Source organism: Elephantulus edwardii, unplaced genomic scaffold (assembly GCF_000299155.1).
Source record: "Elephantulus edwardii isolate Elephantulus edwardi_28Jun2011 unplaced genomic scaffold, EleEdw1.0 scaffold00151, whole genome shotgun sequence".
Taxonomy (NCBI): Eukaryota; Metazoa; Chordata; class Mammalia; order Macroscelidea; family Macroscelididae; genus Elephantulus; species Elephantulus edwardii.
Genome location: NW_006399901.1, coordinates 944,875 through 960,247, shown reverse-complemented (window position 1 = coordinate 960,247; position 15,373 = coordinate 944,875). Strand labels below are relative to the sequence as shown.

At 55.1% G+C, this 15,373-nt stretch overlaps 2 protein-coding genes across 3 annotated transcripts in view; both read left to right on the top strand.

Moving 5' to 3' along the window:
• TBC1D10A (TBC1 domain family, member 10A) overlaps nucleotides 1-1,329 on the top strand; it is a 45,635-nt gene extending 44,306 nt beyond the window's left edge. For both annotated transcript variants that reach the window (XM_006894780.1, XM_006894779.1), the window contains exon 9: nucleotides 880-1,329. In XM_006894780.1, the coding sequence (XP_006894842.1) occupies nucleotides 880-1,329 (450 nt within the window). The remainder of the gene's footprint in view (nucleotides 1-879) is intronic.
• A 2,653-nt stretch (nucleotides 1,330-3,982) lies between these two features.
• Nucleotides 3,983-7,803, top strand: GATSL3 (GATS protein-like 3). The gene is made up of 9 exons (XM_006894778.1): nucleotides 3,983-4,212; nucleotides 4,789-4,859; nucleotides 5,842-6,035; nucleotides 6,122-6,254; nucleotides 6,490-6,613; nucleotides 7,058-7,171; nucleotides 7,327-7,409; nucleotides 7,500-7,594; nucleotides 7,722-7,803. Exons 1-9 carry the CDS (start codon nucleotides 4,100-4,102, stop codon nucleotides 7,788-7,790), a joined length of 996 nt encoding a protein of 331 aa, XP_006894840.1. The 5' UTR covers nucleotides 3,983-4,099; the 3' UTR covers nucleotides 7,791-7,803.
• The last annotated feature ends 7,570 nt before the right edge of the window (nucleotides 7,804-15,373 follow it).

The window sequence follows — 15,373 nt, the reverse complement described above, 5'->3', positions numbered from 1 at the left end:
GCCTGCCCCTTCCCCTCACCACCCGCTAGGAGGGAGGGGAGCCTGCCCCTTCCCCTCACCACCTGCTAGGAAAGAGGGGAGCCTACTTCTTCTCCTTATCACCCATTGCAAGAGAGGGACACCTGCTCCTTCCCCTCACTACCAGCTGGTAAAGAGGGGGCCCTGCTAACGCTGAGCCCTGGAGGGTGGATCTCCCATGCCAGGCCTTGTACTCAGCAGCCCAGGATGGTGGGGGTGGACCACATCCTCCTGTCTGAACAGGGAGAGCAGGGCATAGGCTTGCAGGGCTCTGCCCACTGAGTTGGCAGTTATTTGCTTTTCTAAACTACTTGTGAATGAAGGAGAAGAAACCGGGACTCGCTAATGCCCTCTTACTTTTGGCGCTGTGCTCACAGCATGGTGTTTATTTACCTGTGACAGCCGTGGTGGCTCCTCTGTTGAGGCAAGGGCCAGGCCAGTGGCAGGCCAACACCCTGTGTGGGGCAGAAGCAGAAGCACAGAGCTTATTTTTGTACCTGCTTCTCAAAACAGCTGCCCAGGGCTGTGGCATTCTCCTACATTCCTCACGAGGGAGCCACAGAGGCAGGACAAAGTGACTCCCCCAGACCCTCAAGGGAGAAGGTGGCAGAGTGAAATCTGAGCCTTGGAGAGCCTGAGTCATGTGGGCAGAGAGCAGGTTTTACCTTGCCCAAATCCTTTCCCTTCCTGCCCTTTAGTTCGGCAAGTGAAGCAGGGATTGTGTGCAGACTTGCAACAACTGAGAGACCAGAATCCCATCCTTCTTGAGGTGGGGGCTGCTGACAGAGGACAGGGGCCTAGGCTGGGAGGCAGAAGGGAAGCCCTCCACCCCATGCCCACTTGCCCTTCACCGCCCCGCAGGTGGTGGAGTTGCCAGTGACAGAGCGCCAGATCGAGCGTGAGCACCTTATCCAGCTGCGGCGCTGGCAGGAGACTCGGGGAGAGCTTCAGTGCCACTCCCCACCACGGCTGCATGGGGCCAAGGCTATCCTGGAGGCGGAGCCAGGGCCCTGGGCAGCCTTGCAGCCTTCACCATCCATTCGCCTGCCCCCAGATGCCGCCCCCCTTCCTGACTCCAAAGCCAGGCCCAAGTCGTCCAAGCAGATCCAGAAGGAGCAGCGGAAGCAAGCGAAGGCAAGCGGGCAGCTGGACCAGGCCCCCCCAACAGGCCCCGCCGAGGTAGTGGCTGCTGCAGGAGATGCATGCCCCTCACGGGACATACCTCCAAAGGACCTGGCCCCCCAGAACTCAGCCCACCACCTCTCCCATGAGAGCCTGACGTCCCAGGAGAGTGAGGACACCTATTTGTAACCCTGGTAGCTCAGGCCTCCAGGATGAGGTCTCCTTACACACCTATGGGGTTCACGGACTGACTGACACTCCAGGGCCTGCCCACCTCTGAGGGCTCAGCTGCCAGGCCTCTGGGCCAGGATGGAGTCTGACTGGCCCAGCACAGACTGTCTGAGGCCTCTTATTTATTTTCTCCAGAGCAGAGCACCAGCCAGCCCAGTGAGGGCAATCAGAAGTGAGGGCCCAGAGGCTGGGTCCTCACTCCTCTTCCTCCTGGGGATATGCTCTCTAGGGCTGGGGCGCTGGTATGAGGAGAGGGTGGGATGCTATTTGTGTAAAATAGGAACATGATTTTGTACAGAAATAAACAGACTTGTGTAGAAAACTGGTGTTCATTGAGGGACCTGAAGGGTACTCTGCCTCAGGGGGCCCAACATGTTTTCTGGGTGCCCTACAGAGACCACCTCCATCCTAGGCCTTGGGATTTCTGGCCTCCAGCGCAGCACCAGTGTCTTCTGAACACATCTGCTGAAGGGGATGCCCACCCTGTACCTGGCCCTCACCCTCAACCCCATCACCTCAACCTACATCTGCCATCTGCCATGAATGAGAGGCACCGGGACAGGTGCTAGGGAGGTCTTATGGCCTAGTCTGTAGGGAGTTGTGCTAACTCAAAGACCACACCTCTATGGAGGTTAAAATCCACCAGCTGCTCCTTTGGACAAAGATGCGCACTCTCCTCCCATGCAGTTTACAGCCTCTGGAACCCACTGGAGGGTCAGGTATGTGTCAGTTCCGACATGACAGCAGTGAGTTGAGTGCAGGAGCTCAGCGCTGAGGCAGAGCAAAGTCTGCTTTCCTGGCTCTGACCCCTACCTGTCACCTTATGGAAGGGGCTTCAGGGGCTTCCTCCTCCAGGTCTAGTCTGCTTGTCACATTAGGCCCACTGAAGTTCTGCCTAAGAACCCATGAGATGTTGGGTCAGGGGCTGGTGCCAGGAGTCGGGGTCTATGAGTATCAGACTTCATTGGAGGGTTGAGGGGGAAAGTCTGGGCCCCTCACAAAGTGCCTCCTCCTGACTGAGCATGTGCCATGAGCCTGCCTTTTGAGTAACCACTCAGCTCAGTGTTTATCCCCATTTTACAGATGAGGAAACAGGACCACCTGAGTAGGAAAAGGGATCTTCCCCAGTAGAGGTGGAACAGGCAGATTTGCACCCTGGGCCGCTCAGCTGCCTTTCCTGACCTGGATCCTAGGGTGACCCGCCGTTGAGGGCTCAGGCAGGCATGGCGGTCACAATCTGACAAGGGTGAGGACAGGGTGTCCTCGGGACAGGCCCCCCCTTTCTGCTGAGGAAGCAGCTTTTCTAGTCAAACAATAGTGGCTGTTCCTGGCAGTGGATCAGGCTGGGCCTGGTGGGGGCAGGAGGAGGAGGGGGAGCCCCTCCCTGGGAACCTGCAGGCTTCTAAGGGCCTAAGCCTGGCTGTTCAGCCAAGGATTCTGAGGCCCAGAGAGGTCAGTGGTCACACAGCCTGCAGGGGCAGAGCCCCCACTTCTTGCCTCCTACTCTTAAATCCTGTGGTTTACCATCCCATTTGTACCTGTATTGATGAGAAGTGGGGCTTCCCAGCCTTTGGGCATCATCCCTCCCCCATCCCGGCAGGGGCAAGCCAGGGTGTGGAGGTAGATTTAGTCACAGGAACCAACGAATGAAGAGTTAGCTAACTTGGGTCCATCTGCATCTAGAGCACCCAGGGAGGACCAGAGCGGCCCCCAAGAACGGCTGAGATCTGACATCTGGGCAGCCAAGGTCAGCTGGTGCCTGCTCCTCCTTGGGGTCTTCTTAGACTTGAGGCGGTAGCAGAACCATTAGCTGAAGCCTCTGAAGCTTCAGCTTGTAATGAGGCCTCTTAAGCCTCGGGTTTGTGGATGCTGCCATTGCTGGGGCCCCACTTTTGTCCTGAGGCACATTAGACTGGCATCTGCCAATAGCTGCAGACTTTCGAGGTCTAGTGCCTAGAGTGTTTCTGGGGTCCCTTGGGCCACAGCCAGGAGGGGAGTTTTTCTCTGTGACCTAGTGGGGAGCCTACTGTTCTGAGAGTTGGCTGAGACGATCAGACGTCAGTCACTGGGATTGGCCCATCTGCGGGGTTCACAGGTGGGGGTGGCATGTATGTATGCATCAGTGTCCACCCCAGGCTGCCCGAGCTGTGGGTGAGGACTTGTGTCACCTCCACCTGGGCCAGTTCTGGCAGCCCGGCTCAACGCGACCAGTCAGAGGAAGAATCTCCCAGTTTCTGGAGGGAGCTCATCACTGGGTCCCCAGGGCACACCCAAGCCCGGAGGATCAGAGGTGACACTCTGGTGGCAACCCAGCCTCGATTCCCCTCGGAGCCCTTCCGGCCGTCCACGACCTTAATCATTGGACCCACGTGAAGGCCCTAAAGCCAGAGACCCCAGCAACAGAGCGCCCTGCGGAAAGGGCGGGGCCCGGGGCGGGGCGGATGCGGAGGGGTCGGCCGGCGACTCACGCGCTACTTCCAGGGGGGCGGGGCCGGGTGAGGTCCGGAAGGAACGGGGTGAAGTCCTGGCCCTCGCGGGGGGCGTCGCCACCTCCGATAGGCCCCGCGGCCTCAGGGCGGAGCCGTCGGGAGCGGGACGGGGCGGGCTCTCGGCCTAGCGGGCCTCGTGGCCTCGGCTGCTCCTTTAAGCCCTGGCCCCGCCCCTGGCCCGTCCCCCGCGCGGCCTGGGTCTGGTTGGATTGCGGGGTCAGCTCCGCGCGCGGGACGCGATGGAGCTGCACATTCTAGAGCACCGGGTGCGGGTGCTGAGCCTCGCCCGCCCCGGCCTTTGGCTTTACACCCACCCGCTCATCAAGCTGCTTTTCCTGCCCCATCGCAGTCGGTGCGCCTGCCCGGTTCCAGCACTCAAGTGGGGTTGGGGGCTCAGTTGTCGATAGGGGCCAGGACTTGGGGTGCATGAGGGTCACCGCAGGGCGGGCGGGGAGGACGTGTCTTCTTCCACCACCATCCAGTCTGAGCCTGCCTTCCCTGGGACCGCCGCCTGTTCGGCCCCACGAGGCCTTGGTCGTAGGGCTGTTCGGGACGCAGTTTAGGGAGGGTCGTGTCAAGTGTGTCGGGATTTCTTCCTGGCTGTTGCAGGGAGCTTCTGGGCGTCTCCTGTCAGCTCTGCAGACCCGGTCCTTAAGTCCCCGGGCTGGTTCCAGGAATGGGGAAAGAGAGGTGCATGAAGAAACCGGGGAGGGGGCTCAGGGAGATCGGGAAGCGGAAAGCAGTTCGCAGCCTAATAGGTGGCGTCCCCACTCCGCTGTCTTGGGAAGGAAACTGAGGCTGGAAGGGGAACACGGGTCTTAGACCACCTGGCGGACGGACGGGAAAGGTGCCCTATGGGGCTTCTGTTCCGGGCGGATGGAGCGCTGGGAGCTCTCCACCCTCGTTAAAGGTTCCGCCCCCAAACCAGGTGCAAGTTCTTCAGCCTGACCGAAACCCCCGAGGATTACACTCTCATGGTGGACGAGGAAGGCTTCAAAGGTGGGGACCGGGCCTGGGATGCAGGAGCATTGGGAGGGGGATTCACCACCCAGGGATCCAGTCCCCAAAAGCCTTCAAGACAGATGGCTCTGGGTTCGAATGTGGACCCCACTACTCAACTGGCTGTGTGGCCTTGAGCGAGTCACTTCTCCTCTCTGAGCGTGGTTCCTCCTATGTAAAATGGCTCTGGTTAATAGTTCTGATCTGCCAGGGTCCTACAAGGGCCTTGCACTCTTGTGCAAGGGGCCACACAGCCCTTGCACTCTTGGGGTGTGTGCGAGGAGGGTCCTGCAGCTGCTAGAAATCTGGAGTTATTATGCCCCCTGGATTTCTCTGCCTGGTGCGGGTCACTCCTTCCCCTGCTGGCCTGGCTGCTCCAGGAGTTGGAGAGTTGGGAAAAGAATGCAGGTTCTGGCAGTCATCCGGGGCGGGGTCCTAGGGTGCCTCCTTCGCAGCCGCCCAGACCTGGCCTCTGCTCTGGACTGGATGCCAGCCTGTTCCCTCCCTGGGCTTTGGAACCGAAGTCTGGCTCCCGTGCTTGCCAATTTGGCTGGCCTTCAGGCCTTAGTTTCCCTGTTTGTCCTGCAGGGGAAGCCTGGGTCAGCATGGGGAAAAGGCAACCCGAGCCAATGTGATATGCTGGCGCCCCCTGGTGCTACCAATTGGCCTAACGCCTCTGTTACTCCTCGGAATAGCCAAGAATTTACTGGTATTCCATTTTCCAGATGAGGAAGCAGGCTCAAAGGTTAAATCACTTGATCCAGGTTTCACAGCAAGTTAATGCTGAAATTAAGTTCTGTGTCCAGGTCTTAGTGGAAAACCTCCACTCCTAGCTGGCTTAGCACCCTAAAGTGCTTCTCAGTTCTTGTATCTTTGCCAAAAAAGAGGACCCCCTCCCCCAAACCAGCTGGGGGGGGGCGCCTCAGGCGTGGACAAGGACCAGCTCTGTGGACCCTGACTGGACGTGTGTGTCCACCCACAGAGCTGCCCCCTTCGGAATTCCTGCAAGTGGCTGATGCCACGTGGCTGGTGCTGAATGTCTCGTCCCACAGCGGCGCAGCCACAGCGGTGCAAGCTGCTGGGGTCACTAAGATCGCCCGCTCGGTCATCACGCCGCTGGCCGAGCACCACGTGTCGGTGCTGATGCTGTCCACGTACCAGACGGACTTCATCTTGGTAAACGTCCTGTAGCATTGATGCAGGGTAGGGAGGGCCCCGGGTGGCCTGGGGACCCACATGATGCCCTATCTCCCTGTGGCCAGGTGCGAGAGCAGGACCTGGCTGTGGTCATCCACACACTGGCCCAGGAGTTCGACATTTACCGTGAGGTGGGCGGGGAGCCTGTACCCGTTGCCAGGGATGAGTCCAGCAACGGCTTTCCCCGTGCCCAGCATGGTGAGGGCCACCCCCTGACAGCCAGACTCTCCCCACGGGTGCCTCTTTCCGCTCCCTTGAACGGGTGGGTCTGTGGTTATGTGGAGTTAGGGGCTCAAGAACCCACTAGTCCAGTTCCTGCAGAGCACGGCTCCGTGCTCCACCCAGGTTCTTCTCTGACTGTGGCCACCAGGGGGCACTCCAGGCCTGCCCACCAGGCCGACCAGGCCTCCCTCCATCCCTCTCTCCCAAGCAGGGCCCAGCCCCACGGTGCATCCCATCCAGAGTCCCCAGAACCGCTTCTGTGTCCTCACCCTGGACCCTGAGACGCTGCCAGCCATCGCCACCACCCTCATAGATGTCCTCTTCTACTCGCACAAGTAGGCCCTTGCTCACTGTCCCCTGCACTCCCTTCTGCCATCTTCCACCTGTCCCTCCATTTGTCCTGTATCTCTGTGCCCAGTTCTGAGTTTTTGGCAGCCCCTGATGCCCCCATGTCCTCTGCTGATGCTCAGGGGAAGCCCTTGACTCCGTGGCTGAAGCCTCTTCATGGTATCATCAGAGTTACTCATGCCCCAGTCAGACTTCCCACCCCTGGGAGCCCATGTCTGGTATAATAGATGGCATCCTGACTACACCTCAGGAAGTTGAGGCCTCAGGCAGGGAATCAGTGTGTCAATGTACCCTAGAGACAAAGCGACCTGCCGTGAGCTGCCTGGTGCCAGGCTCTGCCCTAGAATCTGGAGGCTGATGTGGGGAAGTGGGCATGGGCTAGGTGCCTGGCAGAGCTCCTGAGCCTCCTGTTCCCCTCCGCCCTGTTCCAGTGCCCCCAAGGAGACAGCCCCTGGTGGTCCTGGACCCAACTCCATCCCGTTCTTTGCCTTCTCCCTCATTGAGGGCTACATCTCCATTGTCATGGACGCAGAGACGCAGAAAAAGTATGTGACTCCCCGTGTTCCTCCCCACCCAAGCCCAGGTGGGCTGCAGACCCCAAGACTGTGCCCCTCCATCCAGTATGAGAGGTCGTGCTAGACTTGAAGGTCCTCAGGTTATGTGCCCAGGGGGCCTCACCACTCCTTCCCTCCCTCCCCAGGTTCCCAAGCAACTTGCTGCTGACCAGCTCCACTGGGGAGCTGTGGCGGATGGTGCGCATTGGGGGACAGCCACTGGGCTTTGGTGAGAGCTCGTGTGTGAGGGTCCTGGGGAGGGTGCGTGGGGTGGGGGTGGGAGGGCAGGTGATTCACCTGTGCTCTTCCTACCCTTCAGATGAGTGTGGGATCGTGGCCCAGATCGCCGGTCCCCTGGCTGCCGCAGACATCTCTGCCTATTACATCAGCACCTTCAACTTTGACCACGCGCTGGTGAGCACTCGGGGTGGGGGTGGCTGGGAATGGAGGTTGGGGAGCTCTGGAGGGAGACTGAGGCCCATAAGTGGGGTAGAAGACCAGGACGTAGTCCTGACTGGGCCACCCCTCCCCCTGCCTTCAGGTGCCCGAGGATGGTATCAGCAGTGTCATTGAGGTGCTCCAGCGACGACAAGACGCCTTGGGCTCCTGAGTCCCAGGGGGACGTGCCGTCCACTTGCTCCCCACCCCATCCTGGGGTTCCTCTAAGCTATCTCCTCAAATTCTGGGACTATGCCCTCCCCATTGCTATTCTGAGGACCTCATTCTACTTTCTATATGTAAGCTGCTTGTGGGTGCCGGCTCTCATGTGACCATGTGGACATGCTACCATGGAATGGACAGCCGCTGGCCCCACTACGTATGTGCCTACGCAGGGAACATGGTGCTCGGGTGTCCCACCTGGAAGCCCCCAACCCATCACTCTCTGCGCGGCCTCAGCGTTTGCACAGTTCCTGCCTGAGGCCTGATCCGCCCCCCCCCAGGACCCCCCCCAGGCTGCTGTACCTCTGGAACAGGGCCTTGTTCTCCGTTCTGCCTCTGACTCGGTGGCTTTGCTTGCCAGGTGCATTCTCCAGCGCCACCCTCAGAGGCCTCCAAGAAAAGTATTTTTGCATCTCTCATTTTCATTCTTTTTTTTTTTTTTAAATATTGACTTGTTAATAAAAGATTTTATAGTTACTGATCTGGGCTATTGAGACCCTAGGGGGCCACTTGGGTCTTAGTCTCACCTCCTTGGAGCCTTCTCTGTTGTCACCTGAGGCCTTACCTTTAGGGCTGACTGACCCCACCCGTGCAGTTCTCATGCAGCTTGGTGCTGTGCCTGAACCACGCAAGGACAATTTGAGAGGTGACAATTTGCCAGAGTCACATGGTGTCTGGAAGACTCCCATTCAGGGCTGTCTGGTGCCGAAACCTAGGACCTTTCTTCATTCCTCGCTTCTAGAATAGCCCAGGAAGTTCTAAACATGGGCAGGTACTCTTAGACTCCTGCTTGCAGGTGCCCTTCAGCCCTGCTGTATATGACTGACCTGCTGGGAGCGCTCGCGAGCACTTCTTTCCAGTTGCTGCAGGCTGGCTTTTGGCGCGCTGCCTGAGTTCTCTGCCTCTCCCTCACCAGTGACAGTCCTGCTTGAGTGGTGGTGGGAGGACGCCTAGTGGGGGAGCAAGGGACCCAGGGGTCTACACAGGGCTTCTCCCCCTGAGATAATGAGTCAGGAGAACAGGATAGACATGGAGACCTGATCTGCCCTCAGTGACCGTGATCCAGGGCACAAGACTGAGCCATGTAGGTCAATGTTCTTGTCAGTAATGGAGCCGAGGGGCCCACAGATGCTCTAGGGAGCTTATCAGCTGCCTTCAGCCCAGACTCGCCCGTGCTAGGGAAGAGAAGGGTGTGACTTCGGCGTACCCGGAGGTCGCTGTAGCTCCCTAGAAAAGTCAGTGCAGGAGCCAGGCCTCTGGCTGCATGCCCGCCCGCTCCTGGGAACCACAGCTTCGGGCCTCAGGCTGCAGATCAGAGGAGCTGAGAGCAGAGCTGAGCCCTGGCCTGGGTGAGTCAGTGGGGCACCAGCCCTCCCCCTGACCTCAGTTTCTCCATGTGTGGAGATGTGAGGGGCAGCTCCATCAGAACCCTAACCCTGGCCCTGACCCCTAGGGAGGGGTCTGTCCATGGAATCTGTCTTAGGGGCCTGGGGAGCTCAGCTCCTCCCCTCTGAGTATGTCTGGGTCCAGGCAGATGGAATGGCCTGGGTTTGAGGTAGGAAAGGGGCAGGACTCTGTTATCCTGGGTGTCTGTCCAGGCACATCTGTCTGTCTGCTGCGAGTCACTATCTGGGTGTTTCTGTTATCCTGATCTCTAAGGGCCACAGGTCTTACCCACGTCCTTCAAAGCAAGTCTGACCCAAACCCAGCTGGATGGGGGTGTCCCAGAAGAGTGGCTCATGCCCTGTCCTATTGGTCAGTGTGTCTACCACACATGAGCATCTGTGTGGGGTCCTACCAGCTCTTGCCCATCAGTAGATGGGGGGACCCTGAAACCCACTGGGTTAGGGGCACAGGCTCTAGGAGGTATCCTAGGGAACCCTCAGCTGAGCATGAGTCTTCCTCAGAGAGATTTGAGCTCTAATGTAGACTTCCAAGTTCTTAAGGTTTACCTGGCTAGTGGAATCACTTATCTGCCAGGTAGCCCCAAAGCTGGGCTCTGGGGTTCTATGTAGAAGTGGGGATACACTCATGACCTCCTGATAGAACTTTACCATCTCCGGGCCCCATTTTACAGTTTAATGTCTGAGTGCAGGTGACAGACAGCTTCCTGATTCGAACCAGCGACCTCATCTGGACGCGGGAGCTGCACCCAATCCTGTTCTCCCCAGTGAAGCGGGCAGCCCAAGGTGGCACAGCGGGGCCTCTCGGGAGCCCGGGGAGTTTCCCTGGGGAAGGGCACTCCAGCTGAACCCTGAGGGCCGCGGGTGGTTTTGTAAGCTGCCTTGCAATCTCAGCTGTTTGCGTCTGCGGCCGGGTGTCTGCTGCCGGTGGCAACGGGTGCGTGGGCAGGCACGCGAGCCCGGCCTGGCTCCTCCCTGACCCCGGCCTGGGCAGGGTGGGTGCGTTGGGCAACGGTCGTGGTTTATGTCTCACTTTCCCCGGTGCTGGGCACTTCCGATGGGGCTTCTCGGTCTCCAGATTTGTGTCTGCCTGGGTGTGTGCTGTACCAGCGTCCGCATGCTTGGTCTGTGCTTGCAGGCGCTGTGGGCCTCTGTGCACACCTCTGTATCAATATCAAGGCTGCTGTGGCAGGAACACGCGTGTGTGAGAGATGACAATAAGAAAATGTGTCCTTGTGTGAGCGTGTCCTGACACACTTGTCCCCTGTGTAAACATCTGTATATTGTTATGACCTGTGGAGTCGCCTGTGACTCATAGTGACCCTATGCACAGCAGCTCTGAAGCCTGCCCCGTCCTGAGCCAGTCCCACTGCTCCTACACACCTGCCCCATCTCCCCAGTCACTGTACCAATCCATCTCATCTGGGGTCTCCCTCTCCTCCACTGTACTGCCACCCTTCTGAGCATGATGTCCTTCTCTAAGGACCTCCTTGGCCACGTGCCCAAAATATGTGCGACGGAGCTTCAAAATCCGGGCCTCCGAAGAGAAACTTGGTTTCATCCTCTCCAAGACAGGCCTATTTGTTTTCTTGGCGGTCTAGGATATGTTCAAGACTCTTCTCCAGCACAGCAACTCAAAGGCATCAACTATTCTTCTGTCTTCTGTATCCAGAGATGCCCAATTGTGCACAGGAATATTATGGTGTGAAGACTGTTTTTGTGGCCCCCTCCACATCTCTGTGCTGTACCTGTTCCTGGGTATTTGTACACACATGAACATCTTGGAGAAACTCTCTGTGTTTGCTTCTGTCAGTTGCTTGTGCTGTGTTTGTGTGTATGTGTGTGTGGTCATCCATGCCTCTGTGTGTACCACTCGGGCCTGCACCTCCTCCTCCCCCACCCCCAGGTCCCAGAGCCTTGATCTCAGAAAGACCTGCTTTAAAAACAAAAACAAAAACAAGCCAAAAAAACACCAAACAACCTGCTCTCTGGGGACTGTACTGGTCTGGCACCCTCCACCGCGACCCCCAATCTCCTGGCCAGGCCACAGCCTCACCACAACCTTGCCTTCTCTTTTTGAACCCTCAGCCTGACTCTCTGCTGTGACACAGCCCCTTTGCTGACTCCACAGCCTCAACAACCACCCCTCCCACCAACCTTGGACCCACACCCCATACGCCCCACAGTCCTGCTTCAGCCCGGGCTTGTCCTCCCCCCAGCTGCTCTCCCACGCTCCCCATTGGTCTCTCTCCCACGCTGTCATACCAACTCCGTCTCACGGGAACCCCAATCCAAGTGTACAGAGGAGAGCTGAGAACTGTAGGATTTCCCAGGCTGTGCCCTTTCCAGAGTTCTGGCGCCCTCGTGAATAAGGTCCGGCTCTAGGTTCTATATGAGCATACTTAAGTGTTCCGGGACTCCCGTTTTTCTCAGTGTTAGCCATAATTTGTTATGATCCACACAGTCAAATGCCTTTGCATAGTTACACAAATAGACATTCTTCTGATAGTCTCTGCTTTCAGCCAGGCTTCATCTGATGTCAGCAATGCTGTCCCCAGGGTCATGGCCTCTTCTAAACCTCTCCTTGAGCTTATGGCAGCTTTGCCAGTGTTTATGCTGCCAACCCAAGGAAACTTGGTTTGAATCCACTGGCTACTCCGCAGGTTTACTCCTGTGCGATTTACAGCCTCTAAAAACCCACTGGAGGGTCAGCTATGAGTCGGATCTGACTCAGTGGCACTGAGTTGTTGTTGAGTGGACTTTCCAAAGCACCTGTTGTCTGGAAGCGGCATGTGTTGGCCCTGTTTGCACAATCCAGAGACACCTGCTTCTCCCCAGCACTGCCTGGGCGTGCCTCCTCCTGCTCTGAGCACCCACATCCAGGCCGAGCCCACCTTGGAGACCCCCTGGCCAGTGCCAACCCTTCCTGTCACTCCTGCCCCTTGCCCTATGCTGTCCCTCAAGCCACGACCTCTCCTCTAGACAGCCGCCTGGCCCTGTCTGCACTCACCCTGCCAGTTTCTTCTAATTAGCCCTTTCTGCGCCTGCAAGGAGAACCCTGGATGAGAACCAAGGGCAGCAACAGCAGGAAGGGCCGCGGGATCACTGTGCCTCTCGCCCCCTCCCAGCTTGACTCACTCTTGTCCAGCCCCCTCAAGTCTGTGTGTTGTTAAGGTCAGCCATTTTCTAAAAAAAAAAAAAAACCCAACAAAAAAAACCCAAAACCAAAAACCAAACACCCAAAAACAACTAAGGTAAACTCACATAACATGAAATTAAACATTTTAGAGTGTATAATTCAGTGGGATTTAGTATATTTACTGTCTTTCAAAACATCACCAAACAAAACCGTCTCCCTGTGAAGGAAGCTCTGTCCCCGCTGGTGGTCACTTCCCATTGCCTACTGTCCCCAGCCAAGCTGTCACCACCAAGCTGCTTCCTGGCTTTAGCTACTCCTAATAGTCTATATCAATGGAATCATACACATCTTTTTAAAAAAATAATTTATTATATTTTTGTGTGTGTACCGTCAAATCGGATCTGACTGGTACAGGAGGAGATTGCCCCTTCTTCTCCAGCAGAAAAGCTGGTGGATTTGAACTGCCAGCCTCTGGGGTTGCAGTGTAACTTCTTGCCACTAGGCCACCAGAGCTCCCTCCAAAGTCATACACATCTTCTATACTATGTTGCATTTTCTGACTCTTTCCGGCAGTTGAGCATAATGTTTCCAAAATTAGTATACATTGTTGACTTGCATTGAGACTTCACTGTGATTCATTTTTTTCCTGGCTGATTAATGGACCTTGTAGGGATGGGCCACTCTGTTAATCCATCCATTGGTGGATTGTTTTCATCTTTGTTTTTTTTTTAAATTATATTTTATTAATTTTCATAAACATTTACAGAGATTTTGGGCTTCCACTCATTCATTGTTGCACTATTCTCTCTACCCTCCTCCCAGTTTGTTCTTGTCCAAATGCCACAGTGCTTGTCAAAGCCAGTTCTGATTAATCTTCTTTGTCAGTGTATCCTTTGCCATTCCCTATCACTCCTCCCTGAGAGAGACTTCACCCTGAGTCATAAGGAAAAGGGGACGGCGTAATCTCTTAGCTACTTCCTGCTGAAAAGGGACGCTGTGGGTTTCAGGGTGAAGATCTTCTCTCACTACTCTAAAGGGCCCCTTTGGCAGTAGGAAACACATAGACTATTATGGAGATTGATTTTGGAATTCAGATGCACTCTTATTGATTGTGCTTGGCTGTACATGTACATATCCTTCAAGATGTATCATGGGGGTGTTGCAACCTAGAAGACACAAATTTGACTAACAAGTTATAAGTACATGAGTCCAAAAATTATGGAAAAGTAAAAGAAAAGATTCTTTCATTGTTTTACAAACCCTCCCCCAGGTCCCCTCCACCATGCAGCCCTCGCTCTAGTCTCCTGTGATGACAGAAATACCCAGTTACATCTCTCTTTTAGATGGTCCTCTCCCTCCTCTGCTTCAGTGCAGTATACATTATTGAACCCATCTTACTCAGTGTCTCCCTAACCCCAAGGACAGTCCCATTCTACAACAGTGGCATCATGTAATATTTGTCCTTTTGTGACTGGGATATTTCACTCAGCATAATGTTCTCCAGAGTCAACCATTTTGAATAATATTGCATGAGTTCCTTGTTTTTTAATGCAGCATAGTATTCCATTGTGCGAATATACCACAGCTTCTCTAGCCATTCGTTTGTTGATGGGCACTTAGGTTGTTTCCAACTCCTTGCTATTGTGAACAAAGCTGCAATGAACATGGGTGTGCATATATCTGCTTGGATGTCAGCTATGGTCTCTTCAGGGTATATTCCCAGTAGTGGAATTGCTGGGTCAAATGGTATCTCTATTTGCAACTTTTTGAGAAAGCGCCATACTGCTTTCCACAGGGGTTGCACCATTTTACACTCCCACCAACAGTGAATCAGGGTTCCAGTTTCTCCACAACCTCGCCAGCATTTGTTGCTTGCTGTTCTGTTAAATTTTGCTATTTTGACTGGGGTGAAATGATATCTCATAGTTGTTTTAATTTGCATCTCTCTTAGGGCTAGGGATTTTGAGCATTTCTTCATGTGTTTGTTAGCCATCTGAATGTCGTCTTCGGTGAAGTGCCTGTTCATATCCTGTGCCCATTTTTCTATTGGATTATTTACCTTTATCTTGTTGTGGTTGTTTTCATCTTTGGACAATTTATCTTTGTCTTTTTTAATGTAAGGAGCCCAGAATTTATGTTTAATGCTGTATCATTCTCTCTCTCCTTTCCCCCTGAAGATTATTTAATAATACCTGGAGCAGTATGTCAGCAGAGAGCAGCCAGAGGTTCAAGTTGGGTTTAGAAGTGGTTGAGGAATGAGGAATACCATTGCTGACATCACATGTCTCATGGCTGAAACCCGAGGATCCCAGGAAGATGTTTGCTCGTGGTCATGGACTCTGCAAAGGCATTCAGCGTATGGATGAAATAAATTATGGCTAACTCTGGCTTTTACAAATCCCCTCAAGCTCATTGTCAATCAGTTGGAAATGACTCACAGCTGTCCCTCTAGTGGGATTTTTGGAGGCTGTAAATCACACAGGAGGCGATTGCCCATCTTTCTTGCATGGATTCGAACCGCCAGAAAGGTATTGCCTTTGAATTAATGGCGTAATTCCTTACAGACAACACCACCAGATGGACAACATTGACATAAATGGGAATTTCAGAATGCTTAATGATACTTTTGCAGAACCTGTATATAAACCAAAAAGCAGTTATTCTAAGAGAACAAGGAGATGTTGTGTGGCTTAAAACTAAAAAAGGTGGAGGCTGGAAAGGACGCATCGAGTCCTGGCTGTTGTAAAAAAGGCTTGAGAAAACACCTGAACATGTGGAATGCGAGTACCGGACTGCCGGGGCCAAATCCATACCCCCCCAACATTGTGTGTCCTGGGGGTTCCAACCCCCTGTCTATCCACCACCTGGCAATCCTGCTTTTCCTCCAGGCTCCTTTCCCACTCCCCCAGGAGTACCTCATGGGAATCCAGCCTTCCCCCCATGTGCACCTCCTCAACCTGTGCCCCAACTAGGGTATCCGGGATGCCACCC